This window comes from Saimiri boliviensis, chromosome 3 (genome assembly GCF_048565385.1).
Source record: "Saimiri boliviensis isolate mSaiBol1 chromosome 3, mSaiBol1.pri, whole genome shotgun sequence".
Classification (NCBI taxonomy): Eukaryota; Metazoa; Chordata; class Mammalia; order Primates; family Cebidae; genus Saimiri; species Saimiri boliviensis.
Window position 1 is genome coordinate 63,056,935 of NC_133451.1, and position 23,472 is coordinate 63,080,406.

The 23,472-nt window shown below is 36.0% G+C and overlaps 1 protein-coding gene across 3 annotated transcripts in view; it reads left to right on the forward strand.

Moving 5' to 3' along the window:
• Nucleotides 1–18,364, forward strand: part of LOC101028844 (transmembrane serine protease 11E) — a 55,191-nt gene extending 36,827 nt beyond the window's left edge. For 2 of the 3 annotated variants that reach the window (XM_003931900.4, XM_074396223.1), the window contains exon 10: nucleotides 12,144–14,732. In XM_003931900.4, the coding sequence (XP_003931949.1) occupies nucleotides 12,144–12,305 (162 nt within the window). In that variant the 3' untranslated portion in view covers nucleotides 12,306–14,732. Of the gene's footprint in view, nucleotides 1–12,143; nucleotides 14,733–15,264 lie in introns of those variants that run through there. The other variant, XR_012516840.1, reaches the window with a different exon arrangement.
• Nucleotides 18,365–23,472: the final 5,108 nt, after the last annotated feature.

Sequence of the window (23,472 nt, forward strand, 5' to 3'; positions counted from 1 at the left end):
AATGAAAAAATAGCCCAAAGTCCAGAGTCTCATCTGAGACAAGGCAATTCCCTTCTACCTCATCAATCTGAATTTCACTGTCCATATAACTATCAGCATTTTGGTCACAACCATTTAACCAGTCTCTAAGAAATTTCAAACTTTATCTTTCTGTCTTCCTCTGAACCTTCCATATTCTTCAATTTTTTTGCCTCTTATCCAGTTGCCAAGTCACTTTCTCTTTTTCAGATATCTTTAAAACAATGTCTGACTCATGGGTACCAATTTTCTGTGTTAGGCTGTTCTTGCATTGTTATTAAGGACTATCTGAGGCTGGATAATTTATAAGAAAAGAGGCTTAATTGACTCATGGCTTTCAGACTTTATAGTAAGCATGATACCAGCATTAACTTGGCTCCTAAGGAGGCATCAGGAAGCTTATAATCATGGTGGGAGGTGAAAGGGGATCAGGGATATCACATGGTGAAAGCAGGAGCAAGAGAGAGAGACTGTGGCAAGGTGCCACACACTCTTAATCAACCAGATACTGTGAGAGCTCAGTTGCTACTGCAAAGACAGCACTATGCCATCAGCAATATGTTACCCGAACCACTCCCACCAGGCCTCACCTCTAGCAAGGGAGATTAAACTTCAACATGAGCTTTGGGAGGGGACAAATACTCTAACTATATTTTTTTCTCATGTTTTAATGGAGTTATTTTTTGTTTGTTTGTTGATTTAAGATTCCTTATAGATTCTTGACATTAGACCTTTGACAGGTGCATAGTTTGCAAATATTTTCTCCTATTCTGTATGTTGTCTGTTTACTCTGTTAATAGTTTCTTTTGCTGTGCAGAAACTCTTTAGTTTAATTAGGCCCAAGTTGTTAATTTTTGTTACAGTTGCAATTGCTTTTAGGGTCTTTGTCATAAAATCTTTGTTAAGACTGATGCCCAGAATGGTAGTTCTTAGATTTTCTTCTAGAGTTTTAATAGTTTTAGTTTTTACAGTTAAGTATTTCATCCATTTCAAGTTGATTTTTGTATATGGTGAAAGCAAACGGTTCAGTTTTAATCTTTTGCATATGGCTAGCCAGTTATCCCAACAACATTTATTGAGTAGGGAGTCCTTTCCTCATTTTTTGTTATTGTCAGCTTTGTTAAAGATGACATTGTTGCAGATGTGCAGCTTTACTTCTGGCTTTCCTATTTGTTTCCATTGGTCTATATGTCTATTTTTTGTACTAGCACTGTGATCTTTTGGTTACCGTAGCTTTGCGGTATAGTGTAGTAAGTCTGGCAGTGTGATACTTTCAGATTTGTTTTTTCGTTTAGGATTGCTTTGCCTATTCAGGCTCATTTTTGGTTCCATATGAATATTATAATAGTTTTTATTTATTCTATGAAAAATAACATTGGTAGTTTTATAGGAATAACATTTAATCTGTAAATTTCTTTGAGCAATATGGCCATTTTAATAATACTGTTTCTTTCTATTCATGAGCACAAATTGTTTTTTCATTTGTTTGTGTGAACTATGGTTTCTTTCTTTCTTTCTTTCTTTCTTTTTTTTTCTCTTGGGACAGGGTTTTACCATGTCACCCAGGCTGGAGTGCAGTGCCACAATTGTAGTTCACTGCAACCTTGAACTCCTAGACTCAAGTGATCCTCCCAGCTAAGTCTCCTGAGTAGCTTGGACTACAGGAATGCACCACCCCACATGGCTAATTTTTTAGATTTTTGGTAAAGATGAAGTCTTGCCATGTTGCTCATGCTGGTCTTCAATTCCTGAACTCAAGTAATCCTCCTGCCTCTGTCTTGTAAACTGCTGGGATTATGGGTATCAGCCACTGTACCTGGCTTTCAACTATGATTTTTTTTTCAGCAGCTTTTTAAAATTCTCATTGTAGTGATCCTTCATCTTCCTAGTTATCTGTATGCCTGTGTATTTTATTCTTTTTGTGGCAATTGTGAATGGGATTGCATTCTTGATTTGACTGTCAGCTCAGATGTTATTGTTGCATAGGAGTGCTCCTCATTTTAGCACATTGATTTTGTATTAAGAAACTTTACTGAAGTTATTTATCAGTTCAAGGAGCCTTTTGTGCCATCTCAGCTCACTACGACCTCTACCTTGCAGGTTCAAGTTATTCTCCTGCCTCAGCCTCCTGAGGTGGGATTACAGGTGCCCACCACCACACCTGCTAATTTTTGTATTTTTAGTACAGATGGGGTTTCATCATGTTAGCCAGCTAGTCTTAACTCCTGAGTGATCCACCTGCCTCAGTCTCCCAAAGTGCTGGGATTACAAGTGTGAGCCACTGTGCCCAGCCTTGGTCCATGTAATTGTATAATTTTGAGAGATCTTGATGTTGATTTCTATTTCCATTGCACTGTGGTCTGAGAGTGTGACTGGTATAATTTTTTAAAAATTTGTTTAGCATTGCTTTATGGCCAAGCGCATGGTTGATTGTAGAGTATGTGCCATGTGCAGATGAAAAGAATGTTTATTTTCTTGTTGTTAGGTGGAGTGCTCTACAGACATCTGTTAGGTTCATTTGGTCAAGTGTTGAGTTTAGGACCAAAATATCTTTGCTAGTTTTCTGCCTTTATAACACCTTTAGTGGGATATTGAAGTCTCCACTATAATTTTGTATTTATCTAAGTCTTTTTTTGTAGGTTCTAAAAACTTATTTTCTGAGTCTGGATGCTCCAATGTTGGATGCATATGCATTTACAATAGTTAAGTCTTCTTGATGACTTGAGCACTTTATCATTCTGTTATACCTTTCTTTGTCCTTTTTAATTATTACTGTTTTAAAGTCTGTTTTGTCTGAAATAAGAATGGTAACCTCTGTTCTTTTTTGTTTTTCATTTGCTTGATAGATTTTTCCTTACGCCTTTACTTTGAGATTGAGTGTCATGCATTTGAGATGGATCTCTTGAAGACAGCATACAATTGGGCCTTGCTTCTTTATCCAATGTGCACTCTGTACCGCTTAAGTGGGGCATTAAGCCTGTTTTTATTCAAGTTATAATTTTGATATGTGAAGATATGATCCTGCCATCATGTTGCTAGCTGGTTATTCCATAGACTTCATTGTATAGTTGCTTATAGCATCCATGAACTATGTAATTGTCTTTTTGTGGTGTCAGATAATGGTTTTGTTTGTTGTTGTTGTTGTTGTTGTTGTTGTTGTTGTTGTTGTTTTAGGATGGAGTTTCACTCTTGCTGCCCAGGCTGGAGTGCAAAGTTTCGATCTCAGCTCAATACAAACTCCACTTCCTGGGTTCAAGCAATTTTCCTGCCTCAGCCTCCAAAGTAGTTGGTACTACAAGTGCATGCCATTGCACCTGGAAATTTTTGTATATTTAGTAGAGATGGCCAGGCTGGTCTTGAACTCCTGGCCTCAGGTGATTTGCCCACCTTGGCCTTCCAAATTGCTGGGATTACAGGCAGGAACCACTTTTTTGCCTGGCCAGGTAATGGTCTTTTGTTGCCATATTTAAGTCTCTTAAGGATTTCTTGCAAGGCAAATCTGTTGATAATAAATTCCCTTAACATTTGCTTGTCTGAAAAAGATTATATATCTCTTTCTCTTATGAAGCTTAGTTTGGCTGGATAGAAAATTCTCGGTTAGACTTTTTTTCTTTAAGAATGCAGAATATGCCAGCTTGACTAACATGATGAAACCCTATCTCTATTAAAAATACAAACATTAGCCAGGCATAGTAATGGGTGCCTGTAATCCCAGTTATTTGGAAGGCTGAGGCAGGGAAATTACTTGAACCCGGGAGATAGAGGTTGCAGTGAGCTGAGGTTGCATCATTGCATTCCAGCCTGGACAACAAGGGTAAAGCTCTCCCTCAAAAAAAAAATAAAAAAAATAAAAAAATAAAAAGATAAAAAGAATGCTGAATATACATTCCCAATGTCTTTGGCTTGTAAGGTTCCTGCTGAAGGTTCTGCTGTTATCCTGATAGTGCCCCCTTTGTATGTGACCTGTCCCTTCTTTCTACTGCTTTTAAGATTTTTTTCTTTCATGTTGACCTTGAAGATTCTGATGACTAGGTGTCTTGAGGATGGGTGTCTTGTATATTATATCTCTGGGGTTCTCTTAATTTCTTGAATTTTTACGTTGACCTCTGCAGCAAGATTGGAGAAATTTTTGTGAGCAATATCCTTAAATGAGTTTTTCAATTTGCTTGCTCTCTCTCTCTCCTCCTTTTTTGAGGATGCCAGTGAATTGTAGATTTGGTTTCTTTATGTAATTCTGTATTTCTTGGAAATTTTCTTCATTTTTAAAACATTCATTTTTCTTTATTTTTGTCTGACTGAGTTGATTTGAAGAACTGGCTTTCAAGTTCTAAAATTGTTTTTCAGCTTGATCTGTTCTTCTGCTAATACTGCCCATTGTATTCTGAAATTCTCGTAGTGAGTTTTTCAGCTCTAGGAGATCAGTTTAGTTCTTTCTTAAAATTACAATTTCATCTTTTAGCTCTTGTATTATTACATTGGATTCCATAAATCCCTTAGATTGTGTTTCAATTTTCTCCTAAATCTCAATGATCTTCATTGACATCTTTATTCTGAATTCTGTGTCTGTCATTTAAGTCTAGTTCAGAACCATTGCTGGGGAGCTAGTTGTCATTTGGAGGTAAGAAGATACTCTGGCTTTTAGAGCTACCAGAGTTCTCACATTGTGTGTTTGAAGTTATTGTCCTTTGTATGGGGAGTTTTACTTTTATATTCCTTGATGCTTTTTGTGGTTTGATTGTGGTATTAGTGGCACTCAGTTAATTTAGTTTATTTTTGGATGATTTCAGGGGTCCACAGTTTAGCTAAGCACTCCTGGGCTGCATGCTGTACCAGGTTGTAACCTTGGGGAACTGGGACCAGGCCTGAGGCTGTTTTTCTCTAGCCCCTAGAGGTTAAGCACCTGTGCTGGAGGGGATGAGGTGTTTTTGGTCCACTGGCAACAAAACTGTGCTGGCAAAAGGACTTTGGCAGGGTGGCAGTGGGTCAGCGAGAGTCCTTGTGTGCACATATATGCTGTTGGGGTAGTAGCAGGTCCTGCACAGGCATGTGTGCTGGTGGTGGGGTGGTGATGGGGTCAGTGTGCATGCATGCACCAGTGAGTCATTGGCTGGAGGCTGCAGGCAAATACATGCTAGATAAACAGCAGGAGGAGGCTGCCAGTGAGTGCATGCTGGTAGGTGCTCACTGACAGGGTCCTGCCTTCAGTAGCTCTCCAGCTGTTAGGCAGGGTCTGCCACCCAAATAGCTATGGCTGTGGATGTCAAAAAATGCTTTGGCTGGGCAGCTGAGGCAGTGCTGCAAGTATGTGTGGCCAGGCAGGGACTCTGGCATACACCAGCAGACAAGTGAGTGCTCAGATCATACTGTTCCCATCCCACAAGCAGATAGCCCTGTGATGTCCATGTCTGTTGGTCAGCAAAGGCTAAAGTCACCTAGAAATGTATGATGAACTTTAGGGGATGGGCACCTATGGTTATGCTCTGCTGTAGCCATTCTCATGCCAAACCCTGTGGACACTGTGCAAGCTAGAATTATGTCTCTTTCAACTCTCCAGGCCATTCTCCCTGCCCGCTCAAATGTCCATGGGATTGAGGGGTCTCCTGCAGCTAAGATTCTGGAGGTCTGTGATGTGAGTTGGCCACTCCATGCCAACTTAACTCACCCCTTCCCCAGGAAGCTCTCCTGGCCAGGAACAAGTTCTGGTGCCTGGCAACCATGTGCAGGGTTACCAGCTTCCTCTCCTTTCAGCCTGGGGACTGCATTCTCCTTCCATCCACTCTTAATGCCTTCTTTCTGAAAATTTGTTCAGAGTGTGCCAGTCTTCTTGATAGTCTGGTCCCTCATTGGGAGAAGGTTTTCTTGTCTGCATCTGGTCGGCCATCTTGTTTTAGTATTTATTAAATAATGAAATAATAATTTGAAGAAATTAAATTATTATTATTTAAAACTCTAGATCTATTTAAAATTTTCTGTTTAACCATGCCTCAGCAGACATTGTGGTGTGGAGGGAGAGGGATGTATGAAGAAATTGCCTCATTTCCCACTCATCTTCCTTTGATACTCAGGTGAGGGACTAATGCCTCATTACTACTGCATGGAGGTTAGAACTCCTCCAATAGCACTCTGGCTGAAGGTACCTTGTTCCTGCTCCCCTTTTTACCTCCACTGACATCCTGGGGTAGTGAGTTCATTACTGCACTGCAGTGGTGAAAGACCTGATTCCCCACTACATCTCCTCTGACATGGCTCTAGTAGATGTGGAGAGTTATTTCTTATTATTACTTGGTGATAGTTCATGCTTCCCGCTCAGTATATCCTTTTTTTTTTTAAAGTGTCTTTATTTATTTATTTATTTATTTATTTTTTGAGGTGGAGTCTCTTTCTGTTGCCCAAGCTGGAGTGCAGTGGTATAATTTTGGCTCACTGAAACTTCTGACTGCTGGGTTCAAACAATTCTCCTGCCTCAGCCTTCTGAGTAGCTGGGATTAAAGGCATATGCCATGATGCCTGGCTAATTTTTGTATTTTAGTAGAGATGGTGTTTTGCCATTTTGGTCAGGCTGGTCTTGAACTCCTGATTTCAGGTCATCCACCTGCTTCAGCCTCCCCAAATGCTGGGATTACAAGCGTGATCCACTGCATCCAGCCCCTATTCAGCATATTCTGACACAAATCTAGTAGGGAATTGAGCCTTGTTATAGCCTGGTAAGCATGGAAATCTTTTCAGTTGAGATGTATTGTCTTTCTAGATTTTCTGTTTTCCCAAGGTGTCCTCTTATTAATTAGTTTACAAGGGGGAGCAGGATTTTCTTGGAGACTTAAAAAATCTACACCTGTTGGCAGGTTGTCAGGTTGCTGACTTCTTCAGTTTCAGGTCCATGATATATGAAGCAAAAAGAAAATCCAGAGAGCTCACTGTCGTATTATTCCTTTCATCCTGAGTTTCAGAGCCCACCTGTCTTCTTCTCTCTATTTTTCGGAGTCTTTTTATATTTGTTTTATTTGTAATGTCTAGGGGTTTTTGTTTGTTTAAGCTGTATTTAGCTGGGGAGAAAAAGAATAAGTAAGTCTATTACTTATTGATCTGGAGTGTTTACATATTTTTGAACCCAAATTTTGTTTTCAAGTGTTTGGCTAGTGACACCAATTTTGTACCTTTGGTGGATACAAAAATTTTGATCTCTATGTCTTCGTCTGTATCACTAACAAAATCTTGGTGGGGAGCAATAACCGGTTCCTTGTGTATGTCACTAAATGCTCCTATACTTTGCATTTTGTGATTTGACAGAATTTTTGTTTAATGTGCTTTCTAATACCTATATTTTGCTTTAAAATTTCATGTTACTCTGTGTGCTTTCTAATATGAATACATAAAATGGTATCATTAATTTCTAAGATTTTTTTTTTTTACAACTTTTTATGTTGTTCTTTCCATGCTTTCACATGAACACTGCATCTGTTTTGCCTTCATTGGCTCCACCTCATTTAATTCACTGTTGTCATCACTAAAGTTCCTTCCCAACTTTTACCTTTGGGTTAGTCTTTCAGCAATGTTCAGTTTGCTACATTAAACTCCTTTATCCAGTTGACCTTTGTTTAAACTCTGACCAATGCCAAGTTTAGACTCACTTCATTGTGTTTCTTTTTCTGCTCTGAGGTCCTAATTGCTCCTAATTCCTCCTGAAGGAACACAGGGAACAAAGTAGGTCTGTCCCATTACCACATTCTACTAAAAATTCCTTCCTAAAAATTGAAATTGATTCTGTAATTCAATCTCTTGAAATGAATTCAACTTAAAAGATGCACTTCAAAATACACCTGATCCTTGTTATTTGCAGATTCCATATTTGCAAATTCACCTACTCATTAAAATTTATTTGTAACTCCAAAATCAATACTCAAGTCACTTTTATGATCATTCACAAGCATGCACAGAGTGGCAAAATATCTTATTACCCAATGAGCATATTCTTACCTGAGGTAGGGTGATGCTGTGCCTTTTTGTTTCAATTCTCATATTGTAAACAAATGTCCACTTCTATGTAGTGCTACATTTTTCACATTGCTATTCTCTTTGCTGGTGATTTTGCTGTTTAAAATAGTCCCCAAGTGTAGTGCCAAAGTATAGTGCAAGAAGGTGGTGATGTGCCATATGGAGAAAATACGTGTATTTAGTAGGCTTTGTTTAGTTATAAGTCATAGCACTGTTTACTGTGGGTTTAGTGTTAATCAATCAGCAATGTATATTAAACAGAATGTCTTTAAATGGAGACACACATGAAATCTGTTTATGTATTAATCAGTTGACAAAAATGTGACCATAGTTTCCGTGAAAACCAACCCTGTATTTCTCCTAAGAATGACGATTCAACGGTTATTAATTCAGTGTTTGTGGTGACTTCACAGAACACAACTACCAAGAATAATGAGAAAAACCTGTATTTTATTTGTCTTCTTGATGGTCATAGAATCACTCATGGTTTAGTTATCCTAGACCTTCTTTTGTCTTAATCATCATCATCCTACTTTCCTCCAGCTTTACTGAAACTGTTGAAAACATTTTGTACTTTTACGTTTATGATCATCCTTTATGTTCTTTATTCAACTATCTCAGTCTTGATAGTCTCTATAGTAACGACATTCCCAAAAATTTCAGAGAAACAGATGTATGCCCTCTTAATCTTTTATTTTATAATTTTTATTATAAAAATTTCAATGGTATGCAAAACTAGGGAGGATAATGTAATGAACTTTTCATGTACTCATCACTGAGTTCAAAAATTACAACTCACGACCAAACTTATTTTATCCGTACATACCTTACCACAACCCTCTCATCCCCTTCCCCCACCAAAATATCAAATCTATTTTGAAGTTAATCCCAAATGTTATATTCTTTAATCTGAATATGTCCCTATTCAAAAATACCATTTTGATAGTGATACTAGGGGTTAGATATTACAAAGTTTGTATGTTACGGAAGAGAAACCAAATGTGCCCTCTGATTAAAATATTCTGCTTTCCTATCTCTGGAAGGACATGGAACCCATTTTTTGGGGGAGGCAGGGGCAGAGATGGAGTTTCATGTTTGTCACCCAGGCTGGGGTGCAGTGGCACAGTCTCAGCTCACTGCAACTTTCACCTTCCGGGTTCAAGCAATTCTCCCACCTGAGCCTCCTGAGTAGCTGGGATTACAGGCAACCACCACCACGCCTGGCTAACTTTTATATTTTTAATAGAAACAGGGTTTCACCGTGTTGGACAGGCTGGTCTCAAACTCCTGACCTCAGGTGATCCACCCACCTCAGCCTCCCAAGGTGCTGGGATTACAGGTGTAAGCCACCGTGCCCAGCCTCCATTTAAAAAACGTTTATGTCTAGCATCCACAGTTTTTCTCACTTGCCTTGTTCTTACATTTTAATATCTCAAAAACGATTAAAAACCTCATATGTTAAAAAATTTCCTTGAGTCTCCTACTGTTTCTCATCTCAGCAGTATTTAACGACCTTGTCTTTCTTAAAACATAGTCCTTATTTGCATTTCATAATTCTGAAATTTGCTGACTTCTTTCCCCCCCTTCCATCTACTCACTTATGGCTCTATCCTTTGATTAATTTTTCTCTCTCTAAGCCTGGCTATCCCTCAAGATTCAGATCTCAGATAAAATTTGTATCTGCTGTCTGTATTCCCACTCAAAGACATCATCTTTTCTTTGAACTCAGCTATCATCTTAATGACTGCCACATCTGTGTCTCCAGAATTCAACTCTTGCCCTTATTTAGTCTCACATTTCTACCTACTTCAAAGCAATTTCTGTTTATATAATGTAAGTTGTTCATATGAAATGAAAATTTGTATATGTGCTATTTGAAATTCAACAAGCATCATGAAATGTTGCCTGAGTTTTTAAGTTTCTCGTTCTCATTCATATTATTAGGGTTCACTATTCTTAGAGTTTTCTTTGACTCTTATATTTCCTTCACATGTATTCAGTTAAGTCCTAGACTATTTTCCCACTTTACCATATCTTTTATGTTTATTTCCTATGCCTGTATTATTTCTGTTGACACCCTAATCTAGTCCTTCATTTCTTTGTGTCTTAATACTTCCATTACTTCCTGTTTGGCTTCTTAGTACCAACTTTAGAAGTTTCTGTTATGATATGCACATTCCTAAATACATCTCCTGTTCTCGCTAAAACATTCACTAAAAAATAACAGGATTAGTAAGACAAATAGGGTTAGAGACAGACGGGTCCCTCAAAAGCGATGCAACTTTATAACAAATATAATAATTGGTACCTTTAAAAATAGCTTGCACGGCATAGGCAGACAGAATGCCCAAGTTCCGGTGGCTGACTCAGGGCATGTTAAAAATGCGCAGAAACAATCGTGTGGAAATAGAGATTTGCTGGTGCTAAGCAACATACACAGGGAATTGCAGTCTTGAGCAGAAGAGGATATGCAACTTGCCAGGACCTAAAAACTATACAAAGCTAGGATACATCCCTCTGGGGAGGGAGTTTTGGGTACAGGAACTCAGGCATTTTCTTACACTAGTGCCCCACAGGTGTCTCCCTGGGCAATAGCTGAGTTGAAAGGGTTTTCCTTTTCTTTTGAAGTTTCTAATTCTACTCCCATTATTCTGGCTCCCGTGCCTAAGAAAAAGCGCATATAAACCATCACAATTTCCATCTTCTACTGACAACTCTGCCATTCACTAATCAAATGTGAGCTAATTAGTATTGGTAGAACAGACTCCATATTTTTTTCTATTCGATACTTACTGGACATAACCTTACTTTTCAGCTTGTAGTGCCATTAGATATATTGCTATCTCTTTAAAAAGAATTATTTATTATCAGACTCATTTATTCCTGTTTCTTATGCTGATTTAAGCTTTGTTGTCTCTTGTATCTTCTATTTCTTTATCCTAATTTCTCTGCCTGCATATAGGCTTGGGATTTTATTATCAAAATTATTTACTTTTAAGTAGCTTCATATGGTTCATCTTATTTCTATAAGCAGATTGGGGGTTCCTAGAGGAGAAGCCTCATGTGTTTATCTCTTTTCATATCTTCTACCACGGATGAGGGTATCAGTAAATGCTTATTGGTTAGTTGATTTAAAATCACAAATGCGTTATTTCAAATTGAACTATTATATTAGCTAATTTTTTAAATGAACAAAAGAAAATTCACAAGGAGTTAGTATAATGTAGGGAAAAAAGCATAGGTTTCTAAGTTAGATTTGTCTGGATTCGAATTCAGGGTGTGCCACTGATTAGCACATGATCTCAGGCAAATTACTTAATGTTTCTGAGTTTCATTTTTCTTATTAATAACCTGAAAAAAGATTAACGGTTATATTTTTAAACAAGAATTACAAAAATTAATGAGATAATATGTTAATCAATTAAGATCTTCATAGAGTGTGAACACTTAATGGGTGGTCACTGATTAGAGGCTCCAGGATCTTTAGGAATAATGTCTGTGCCTTGTTATTACAACCCCTATAAAGAAGCAAACCTCTGGAGTTTGCAGGATATAAGTAATTAGAATTAGCGATTTTATAGATGCATTTCCTAAGTTGTGCTTTTTGCTAGACTAAGCACTTTACATTCACTGTCTTACATCATTCTCATAGTACTCATCACAGGTAGGTATTATTAGGAGCATTTATAGATAAATAAATTAAAGGTCTTAGCCAGCTTGGAAAGGCCAAACTTGAGACAGAAACCCTGGTGTCTGATTTTAATGCCTGTTTTTTTTTTTTTTAAATCAGCAATAGACTCTTCACTTCTTTTTTGGGGAGTTATGTTGCCCGAATAAAGAGATGGTCTATACAGGGAGTTATTTTGTCAGATGTATCATGTAAGTTAAGAGTACAGTTCAGAGAGATGGAGCCTTCAATCTCGTTTGAACCTTGAGGCTACATCAGTTTTCAAGGTATTGGAGCTCCTCTTTTAGGTGGAAAATTGACGTAGATGGAGAAAATCACTTATGAATGCGAACACACTGAATACTTTTGAAAATTAACCCTTTCATTGCATTCTTAAGTTAGAAAAACAGCCAATTCCTCTGTAATGAACTGAATTATGAGTCACTGATTTCTGTCTCTTTTTTAGGGTGACTCTGGAGGACCACTGGTCAGTTCGGATGCTAGAGATATCTGGTATCTTGCTGGAATAGTGAGTTGGGGAGATGAATGTGCGAAACCCAATAAGCCTGGTGTTTATACCAGAGTTACTGCCCTGCGGGACTGGATTACTTCCAAAACTGGTATCTAAGAGAGTAAAGCCTAATGGAACAGATCCATTTTTTTTTTTTTTGGGATGTAGAGGTCATTTTTAGAGATACAGAATTGGAGAAGAAGACTTGCAAATCAACTAGATTTGACTGATCTCACTCACTAAACTGTTTGCCTGCTACATATGTTTTCTTCCCAACTCTGTTCCACACATAAGCATCCTGGTTCTGCCAGATCAACTCTGTGATCCTCTGAGCAATAGTTCAAACTTTATGCACATAGAGAAATAGATAATACAATCTTACATTACAGCCTGCATTCATTTGTTCTTTAGAAGTTTTGTCATCAGAGTTTTGACTTGTTGACATAAATTTCTCCTGCATATATACAATTTGAAGCACTGTTTTTCTTCAGTTCCTCAATTCCTCTCATTTCAGTAAATATCCATTTTCAAGGCACAGAGCAAGGAGTGAAAGAAAATATAAGAAGAAAAAAAATCCCCTACAATTTATTGGCACAGAAAAATATTAGTTGTTTTTCTTTTTCTTAGTGGAATATGGGAAATGATCATATTCATTATGAAAAGTCAAGCAAAGAAATGCAGCAGAATATCAATCAATTCATCATTTAAGAAGTGTGGGAACTAAGTTAAGGAAATCCAGAAAGAAGCCAAGATATATCTTTATTTTCATTTCCAAACAGCTACTATGATAAATGTGAAGAAGACTGTTTTCTTGTGATCTACAATAATGATACAAACTCCATGCAATGTACTTGTTCTAAGGAAGTTAAAGCAAATATTTATTTAACAATGTGTTACTGAGGATGTCAATATTTAGTAATAAAATGTAAATCACCCATTTGCTTGATATTATATGATAACCCACAAAGAAGGAGAAGATGGGAAGATGGGAAAAATATTACTAGCCAATTTATTGTATATTATTTTAAAATTTGAGACTAGGATGAAAGTTAATTTAATAACAGCATGCCTATGTAGTAAAATAATTGTGTTGTGGAATGGGAGGAATGGGAGAGAATGAAAAATTTAAACAATTGACTGAAAAGGAATTATCCATTGAAGACTTTCCCAAACAGCAGATTCTTGAAGGGAATGAGATCCAGGTCTTAATGTATAGCCTAGTGATGCAACTAAACTGGGGCTCAGACCTCCATTTAGAGATGATTGCAGATATTCTTCTTCCTTTCCTGCTATGTTTACAATTCATGCACAGCTAATGTTCCTGTTAGACTGATTTGGACTGAGATGGAGAGATATCATGAGAAAATATCCTGGAAGCTACCTCACTGCTTCATCTAGTGTGACATTGAATTGCTAACTGTCTGGATACAAAAACTGAAGAGTAAAAGCATAATATTGGCCACTTTTGTGATTTTAGTTTTGGTAAGTTATTACTGAGCTGTTAGAGACACAGCTTTCAGTAATCTAAGTCACAACAAAGTTAGGACTGGTATCATGACATATGACATGTTAGTGGTGAGATTTCTTCAAGTCTTTCTCATTGCACACAGCTGCTCATATAAATTTTATGTTGTACCATAATCACCTTGAAAATCAATATTAGTGGGAAAAATTTGACTTTATTGACCTGAATAACATTGGAGTATGAACTGATAACATTTAGGTACTTGGCAAGAATACGAAAACTGACCTGAATTGATAGTGTTAAACATTTTGCATAAACTATTTTTGTTTCATTGAACAAAATGCTCTGAAGAAAAACAAAATCGAGGAAAACCTTGAATTTTAATCAAGGATACAAGTATGTTTAAAACTACTCTCAGTATTCTGTGAAAAATGAATTCCCCTTGTTTCAGTGTATTCTGTAGTTGAGCCTCTAGGTGGCACCCACAAGCTGTGGGAAACTATAGGGAAGCCGGACAGACGATTCAAGAATGTGTAGATGGTTAAATAATAATGAGAACTGTACCTGAGTTTAGAGTCTTGCAAAACCAAAAGAATACAATTTAGCTTGGCAAATGGCGTTTAAAAATTGAATCGTGTTGATTTACATTATTATTACTATTTTTCAAATTTCTGGAGATTGAATTCCAAACTAAAACAAAATTTATGATGCATGATTTGAGGAACCGTCTCTGGAAACACACCTGGAGCATGCTAACGACAGCCACCTAGCTCCCTCCCTACCCCCGTTCCCAGTCTCTAATCCCTGGCAACCACTAATCTGTTCTCTATCTGTATAATTTTTATTGTTTCAAGAATGGTATATAAATGTATTATTCAATATGTTACTTTTTTCAGGTTGGCTTTTTCACTCAGCATACTTCCCTTGAGATCTATTCAAGTTGTTTTGTGTGTCAATAGTTCATTCTTTTTTGATTAGTGAGTAGTATTACATGATATTGATGTACCACAGTTTGTTAGCTGTATACCCACTGAAGGGCATTTGGATTTTGGCTGTTACAAATAAAGCTGCTATGAATATTTGTGTGTAAACTTTTTGTGTGGACATAAGTTTTTATTTTTCTGAGATTCATGGCCTACAGCACAATTGCCAGGTCATATGATGAGTACATGTTCAGATTTCTAAGAAACAGCCATATTCTTTTTACATGGCTCCTTACTACTTGTAAAACTCTCTATACTTAGAATCTCTACCTGTGTATTTCAGATTTGTAGATAGATGTGATTTCAACAATTAGACTGTAAACTCCATGGGGGTAGGGACAGTAATGAATTCATTTTTATATCCTTCACAGTTCACAAGACAGTATAATATTATTTATGACAGTTGTTCCATAAAGATTTATTAAATAAAAAGTAAGGACACTAATAAAGCAAACAAATATATGTAGAATAAAAAAGAAGAAATGGCTTTGGGTAGAAAAGAATGAACAGCATTTTCTTCATGAAGGTATTGCTATCCAATTTTTGTAATTCTTTATGGACTTTACCATGGTACCTCCAAGTAGCTTATGTTTGTAGATATAAAATTTTGTTTTTCATTTTTCCTCAGGTTACACAATCAGACATGGACTAAACACACGGTTGATATGGTGAGTCTATCTTTATGCCTGAATTTATTTTCTAATTCATGTTATATTTAATAGTTTTCTGACACATCTGTATCAGCTGCTACTGCACCTGTGGAATGGATTTCAGTTTAGGGATACACCTAATAAATGTTTGTTGCTCTTACTTTTTATAACCATGACTCTATAATTTGTTCTAATGTAACTTTTATCATATAACTCTTAAGGAGCAAAAGACAGAGACCTGTGAAATGCAATCAAAAGGTCTCTCCTAGTTGACCCTAATCCATTAATCGGTACCTCTTTGGCATATATGAAGTCACCTTAAATTTTAGAATCACTGTATTCACTGTTTACCCTTCACCTGTTTATTCTCTTGCTCCACTACTCTATGACACTTGCTTTTTACTATGATCCTGGTAAAATCCAACTCTCCACTTACTGTTTTTAAAAACTAATTAATTTTCCCCATCTTCCTTAAAGTATAATTGGCTAAAAAAATTAATATAGTTACAGTGTACAACTTGATGTTTGAAATATGTATATATTGTGAAATTATTAAATCAAGCTAATTAATATATCTACTACATCAATACTTATTTTTATGAGAATATTTAATATCTACTCTCAGCAATGTCTACTCAACAATTTAAAAATACTCAATATATTATTATTAACTGTAGTCCCCATGCTGCAAATAGGCTTCCAGAACTTATTTATTTTATGTAACTAAAACTTTGTACCTTTTAACCAATATCTTCTCATTTCTACCACACTCCAGCCTCTAGCAACCACCACTCTACTCTCCGATTCTATGAGTTCAACCTTTTTAGATTCCACATGTAAGTGAGATCATGTAGTAATTAGCACTTTGTGCTTGGTTTATTTCACTTAACATAATACCTGCCAGGTTCATCCATGTTGTCACAAATGGCAGGATTCCCTTCCTTTTTAAAGCTGAATGGTATTTCACTGTGTGTACTTTTTTATTCCTCCATCAATGGACATGTGGGTTGATTCTATATTTTGGCTATTGTGAATAATGCTGCAACAAATATGAGAATGCAAGTATTTCCATACTGAAAGTGAAAAATAGAATGTTTGTATGGTACTTAAAGTATGGTTTCTACTGAATAGTTCAATTAATCACTGCTGAGATAGCCAAAATAAAGTGTAAGAAACAATAAAGCAAATCAGCAAAACCAAAACTGGATTTTTTCAAAATGTCAAATAAATTAGTAAACTTTTAACTAGACTAACCTCCCAAAAAAGAGATGATTCACATTTTAATAATAAAGTCAGATATAATAGTAAAGACATTATTACTAGTCATAATAGAAATAAAAGAATTATAATTGTATACTATGAGCACTTGTATGTCAAGAAACTATAACTTAGATGGAATGAACAAATCTCTAAAAAGACACAATCTATCATACAGACTTAAGAGTTCTAATACAATTCCATTATGTTCAAAGGACACTGCATGATTTCAGTACTTGTATTGAGAGTTTGTATGGCCTACCAACAACTATCTTGGAAAATTTTAATGTACTTGAGAATATTATATACAATTATCCATCACTTAACAGGGATACATTAACCCCATTGTTACATGATTTTGCTGTGTGAACATTGTACAGTGTACTTAAGTAAACCTACATGTTGTAACCTACTACACACCTGGGCTGTATGGCATAATCTATTGCTCCTAACCTGCAACCTGTACAGCATGTTACTGTACTGAATACTATAGGGAACTGAAAAACAATGGGAAGCATTTGTGTATTTAAATATTACTAAACATAGAAAAGTTACTGTATAAATACAATATAAAAAATAAAAAAATGGTACACCTGCATAAACTTGTTATCATGCATGGAGCTTGCAGGACTGGAAGTTGCTCTGGATGAGTCAGTGAGTGAGTGGTGAATAAATATGAAGGCATAGGATATTATTGTACACTACTGTAGACTTTATAAAGAAAATGCACTTAGCTACAGTAAATTTGTAAACCATTTTTCTCCCATGAAAAATTAACTTTAGCTTACTGTAACACTTTTAATTTATAAAGTTTAATATTTTTAACTTTTTGACTCTTTTATTAAATCAGTTAGCTTAAAAACAAACACATTTTCCCAGCCATACAAATATATTTTTTCTTTATACTCTTATTTTATAAACTTTTAAAATTATTTTTATAATTTTTTTAACTTTTAAGCTTTTTGTTTAAAAACGAAGGCACAAACACACATAGGCCTGCACAGGGTCAGGATCATCAATATCACTGTGTTCCATCTCCACAATTTGTTCACATGCATGGAGTTGTCATCTCCTGTGATAATAATTGCATTCTTCTGGACTAACTCCTGAAAGACCTGCCTGAGGCTGTTTTACAGTTAACTTATTTTTTTTTAAGTAGAAGTATACTCTAAAATAACAATAAAATGACATGAACACTTTTCAAAAAAAGACATACAGGCAGCCAACAAACATAAGAAAATATCTTCATTACTAATTATCAGAGAGACATAAAGCCAAAACCACAATGAGACACCATGTCATACAAGTCAAATGGCTATTATCGGTCAGACACAGTTACTCTGGACTGTAATCTCATCAATTTGGGAGGATGAGGCAGAAGGATTGCCTGAAACCAGAAATTTAAGATCAGCCTGGGCAACATAGTGAGACCCTGTCTCTACACAACACAATGGCTATTATTAAAGAGTTGAAAAGATAACATATTAGTGAGGTTTTGGCATAAAGATAATGCTTATACACTGCTGGTGGAAATACATATCAGTTCAGCTTCTGTGGGAAGCAGTTTGGAGATTTCTCAAAGAACTAAAAATAGGCCATTCAACCCAGCAATCCCATAACTAGAAATATACTCAAAGGAAAATAAATTGTTCTGCCAAAAAGATACCTGCACTTATTTGTTTATTGTAGCACTGTTCATAATAGCAAAGCCATAAAATCAACCCAGATGCCCATCAATAGTTAACTGGATAAAGAAAATGTGGTGCATACAAACTATGGAGTTCTATGCAGCAGCCATTAAAAAAAAAAAAAAAAAAAAAAGAGTGAAATCACGGTGTTTGCAGCAACATGGATTCAATTGGAGGCATTATCCTACGTGAATTAATGTGAAACAGAAAACCACATATTCCCATTTATAAACTGGAGCTAAACAAGGATAGACATGGACACAATGATGAAAACAATGAACACTGGGGATTTCAAAAGGGACAAGGTAGAAAGAGGGAAAATAGTTGAAAAACTACCTGTTGGGTACTATGTTCACTACTTGGGCAACAGGATCACTCAAGGTCCAAACCTTAGCATCCTGCAATGTACCCATGTAACAAACCTGAATATGTACCCCCTGAATCTAAAATAAATCTTTAAAAAATAAAAATAATAACTGTAAAATAAACCAGTAACATATTGATGGTCATTATCAAGCATTATATACTGTATGGAATCATGTGCTATACTTTTATGTGACTGGCAGTGCAATAGGATTGTTTATACCATCATTACCACAAACACAAGTAATGCATGGCACTACAAGCTACAGCAGCTGTGACCCCACAAGGTGAAGGAATTTTTCAGCTCCATTATAATTTAATGGAAGTACCATTGTATATGTGGTCCATCATTGATTGAAACATTGTTATGTTACATAACTGTATTTTGGTGTTTTGGAGTAGAGTGCTGTATATCTCTGTTAGAACTAGTTGGATTTTAACTCTTCAATACTTTTATTTCCTTGTTGATCTTTTGCCTGGTTTTTCTGTTCACCGTCAAAAGTAGAGCAATAAAGGGTCTAATACTATTGTTGGGTTCCTTCTTTTTATTTCTGCTATTTTTGTTTCATGTATTTTGGGCTCTGTTGTTGGATGCATATGTGTTTGTAATTATTACATATTCTTGAGAGATTGACACTTTCTCTCTCCATATCTACTGATTTTTTTTGGTTTTAAGTCTATTTGTTTGCTTATTAGTATAGTCACTCCAGCTGTCTAAAGTGACTGATTGCTGATTGTATAATACATCTTCTTTCATCCTTTTATTTCAACCAATTTGTATCTTTAAATGCATAGGGCGTCTACATAGATAGCATATTTGGATTTTTTAGTGCAATTTGTAATATGCACCTTTTAATTAAATTATTTAATTCATTCATATTTGTTGTTTTTTTTTTCCTTTCTGCTTTTTTAGACTTTTATTTTAAGTTCAAGTGTACATATGCAGGTTTGTTACACAGGTAAACTTGCATCATGTGAGTTTATTGTACAGATTATTTTGTCACCCAGGTATTAAGTCTTGTTTCATGGTTCACCTTCTCAGGCTTGTTATTAGCATCTCACATTTAGACTTTTAGCTAGATGAATTCAAATCTAGACATAATCCCACTACAACATAATATTAATTAGGCAGTTTTTCCAAGTTTGAGATCATCATGCTAATCTAGTTGTGATGTTTTGAGGCTTCATAGTTTAAATCCATTATAAAATTATGAAATCTACAGATCAAGGTTGTGAAGACAGCCTTCAGATAAGTTTTTTTGTTGCTGTAATAAATCCAATTAAGGAACAATTTCAGGAATTGTTGGAAAGTGAGTTATTCTGTAGCAACTATGCTTCAGTTGCTATGCAGTATGATTAAAAAACAATCCATTTCAACTTCTGAACATTTGGTTTGGAACACTTGCTTGATGAATATTCAATTAAACACTTGGCTACAAGTTCTTGCCAGAAGGTTAAATCTCTGCTATTGATCTTAGAATGTTTCTGAAGACATTCTATTCCTTCTGTTAACTCCACACAGTTCTGTGCTTGGATTTCCAGTGCAATGGCAGACAATGCCAACACAGAAGACTTCAGCAGACTTAAATGTCTCTGCCTAGCAGCTCTGAAGGGAGCATCAGCTCTCCCAGCAGAGCACTTGAACTCTAATAAGGGGCAGACTGGCTCCTCATATGACTCTCTGATCCCCATGTATCCTGACTGGGAAACACTTCATACAAGAGAGTTCTGGCTGGCATCTGGTGGGTACCCTTCTGGGATGAAGCTATTACAGGAAGAAACAGGCAGCAATCTTTGCTGTTCTGCAGCCCCTTTGGGTGATTCCCAGGCAAGCAGGATCTGGAGTTAACTTCTAGCAAACCCCAGCAGACCTGCAGCAAAGGGGCCTAACTGTCAGAAGGAAAACTAATAAACAGAAAGAAATAGTTTCAGCATCAACAGAAAGGATGTCCACTCAGAGACCTTGATCACAACTCCTCACCAGCAAAGGAACAAAACTGGATGGAGAATGAGTTTGATGAATTGGAAGAAGCAGGTCGCAGAAGGTGGATTAATAACAAACTTTTCCAAGCTAAAGGAATATGTTCTAACCCAATGCAATGAAGCTAAGAACTTTGAAAAAAGAATAGACAAAATGCCAACTAGAATAACCAGTGAAGAGAAGAAGATAAGTGACTTGATGGAGCTGAGAAACACAGCATGAGAACTTTGTGTCCATTAAACACTTTCTCCACTGAAATGCCATGATCTTCCTTTATGCAGTGAGCATAAAGAAACCCTTGGGCATTTACATCATCACAGAGCAAATTTGCAAAGACTGGGACTGTATTTCTTTCGCAATAATTTAAGAAAATTTCTACCCAGTCCCTCTCTGACTACCAAACTAAGAGACTAGAGACTTCTGTGACCACACATAGAATACAGATTATAGAAAAATAGTGTAGAAATAATAACAAACAAACAGTAACAACCCAAAATAAGAAGCAACATTAAACAAGCAGGAAGGCAGACTCACCACATTATAGTATAGAAAAGTTATCAGTTTTGAAGAACAAGTATAAGAAGCATCAACAAAGTGTAAAATACTGATGGGAGAAAAAGAAATTAACTATTTATGAAGACACAAAGACATTGAAATTACTAGACAAGATATTTGAACCTACTGCCTTAAATAAGTTCACATAAGTAGAAAAACCAGAATACAGAATAGAAGATAAGTAGAAGAACAATAAATCAAGACATAGTATATCAGCTAAGAGATAGAAATTACAAGAATGAATCAAGTAATTTTTGAACTGAAAGCTTATTAACTGGAATAAAATATTTGCTGGAGGGCTTCAAAAGATTTGCAGAAAGAGAAGAAAGAAGTAGCAAACTTGAAGATTGGTGAATTGAGATTATGTAGTCTCAGAAATAGCATAGAATGAACAATGATGAATAGAATTAAAAAAATAAAAGAGAAGAAAGAATATTTCAAAACATAGCAGTCAAATACCATTCAAACATTCAAATTCTATGAGAGAAATATATATATATATACCTATCCATAATCGAAAAATTTTGAATATAATGTACTCCAAAATATCCACACTAAAGAATATCATATTAAAATTATCAGAAGTTTAAATAAAGGTCATCTTGAAAGTACCAAGAAAGAAGCTATTCATCATGCACAGGAGATTCACAATAAAATTATCAGAAGAGAGTGTTTTGAGTTAGGTTGTGGTAGAATCAACATTCCTTCATCTTTCAAGTCTTTGATGGTGGCACTAATCTCTGTAATCCTTCCACAAATAGGGTATTCATTTTGGTTTATTATATTCCTGGATAGAGGAAGTTCTCCCTTAACCTTTCCCATTATAATAGTCCTACTTTGCAGGTAAGGGAACCAGTGTGACAATTCTGCAACTGCTGAGTACAACTATTTGTTATACAATTCCGAAGTAGGGAAATACCATAGAAGGGGTTGGGGAGCCACTGGAACAAATGTAAGATAAAATCCATTGATCACCTAGCTTCCATAAATGTCACAGTCATGTTCTTGGTCTACTAGTATAACCAGTGTCCATTCAGAGCCAATGTCCAGTAGTCCCTAAAAGTTATAATTATTTCCTTTTGTCAAATTAGCTTTGTAAAATGCTGAAGATCTCTTTGCTTAAGGGTAGGAGAAAAGTTTACATTATACAGTTTTGGTAATATAATGAAGTCCTTCCTCAAGGACAGTCAGTATCTTCTTAATTAAAAAGGTCTGGGTTTATAAACTGGCTCAAGGATAGAAATAGATTGGGGGATTGTCATTATGTTTTTTTTTTTTTAATTCAAATGAGAATTTTGTTCATTTTACCTGGATTTTTTTGCTTATACAGACCAAGTAAAAATTTATTAGACTTTCTGTATTTTACCATTAGGAAACCATGGTAAAGTAGACAACACTATTGGACTGCATGAGTCAGGCCACATTGATTGCTATTATGGTAAAAATAACTACCTTGCCTTGGGTGATTAAGTGCAGTTACTTGATCCTTACCACCATCATATCCAATTATTCCCATTGGCATTTGATTTTTCTATTAATTGGCAGATGTTTCCACTAAATTTGCCCTAAAATAAAGAGTAATTGTAGGTCTCTTCAAGGATGCTGAGGCTCTTTTTAGAAATTTTTTCTCAGAGTATTGGTGAAATTTATCTTCTGAATCCTCCCAGTATAAGTGAGCAGATCTTAAATGAGAAATCCACACTAACATTTCAAGCTCCCGAAGACATTGAATGCCTTCTCCTACAGTAAACCAAGGCAGGATGAACATTTTCAGGTAACACACTATGAAACAACTTTTGGTCAATATGACAGCCAACCAACTAACCAGACTGTTAGAATTATTTGTAACTTCCCAAAATTCAATAGTAAATGATAACTTTCTGCTTAATAATCCCATATCACCACATTTCCTTTGATTCAAATTTATGTTCTTTTCACAATTATCTCATACCCTTTGTACCCGTTCTCACACATGTCCCCCAGATTTCTGTCTGTGTATCGGACAAGTCTGTTAGAAAACTCCAGTAGTCATTTTTGAGTGTTGTATGCCTACTTGTGGGTCATACTTTTATCTCACCCATAGGGACCTGATAAGACTTGAGTCTCGTTATTTTTCAAGGGGCAAAGAGGACAATCATTGCTTTGTAAGTCAAAACTAGGGCACTGACTAAGGCACAGTCATTGTTTTGCAAAGCACTGACTAAGTAGGTAAGTATAATAAAAAAGAAAAACAAGAAGTTTTCATGAAGATGAGGAGAATCTGAATATTGGACATCTCATCCATTGCTGCTGAGAACATAAAATGATGCAACCCTTTGGAAGATAGTGTGACATTTTCTCCA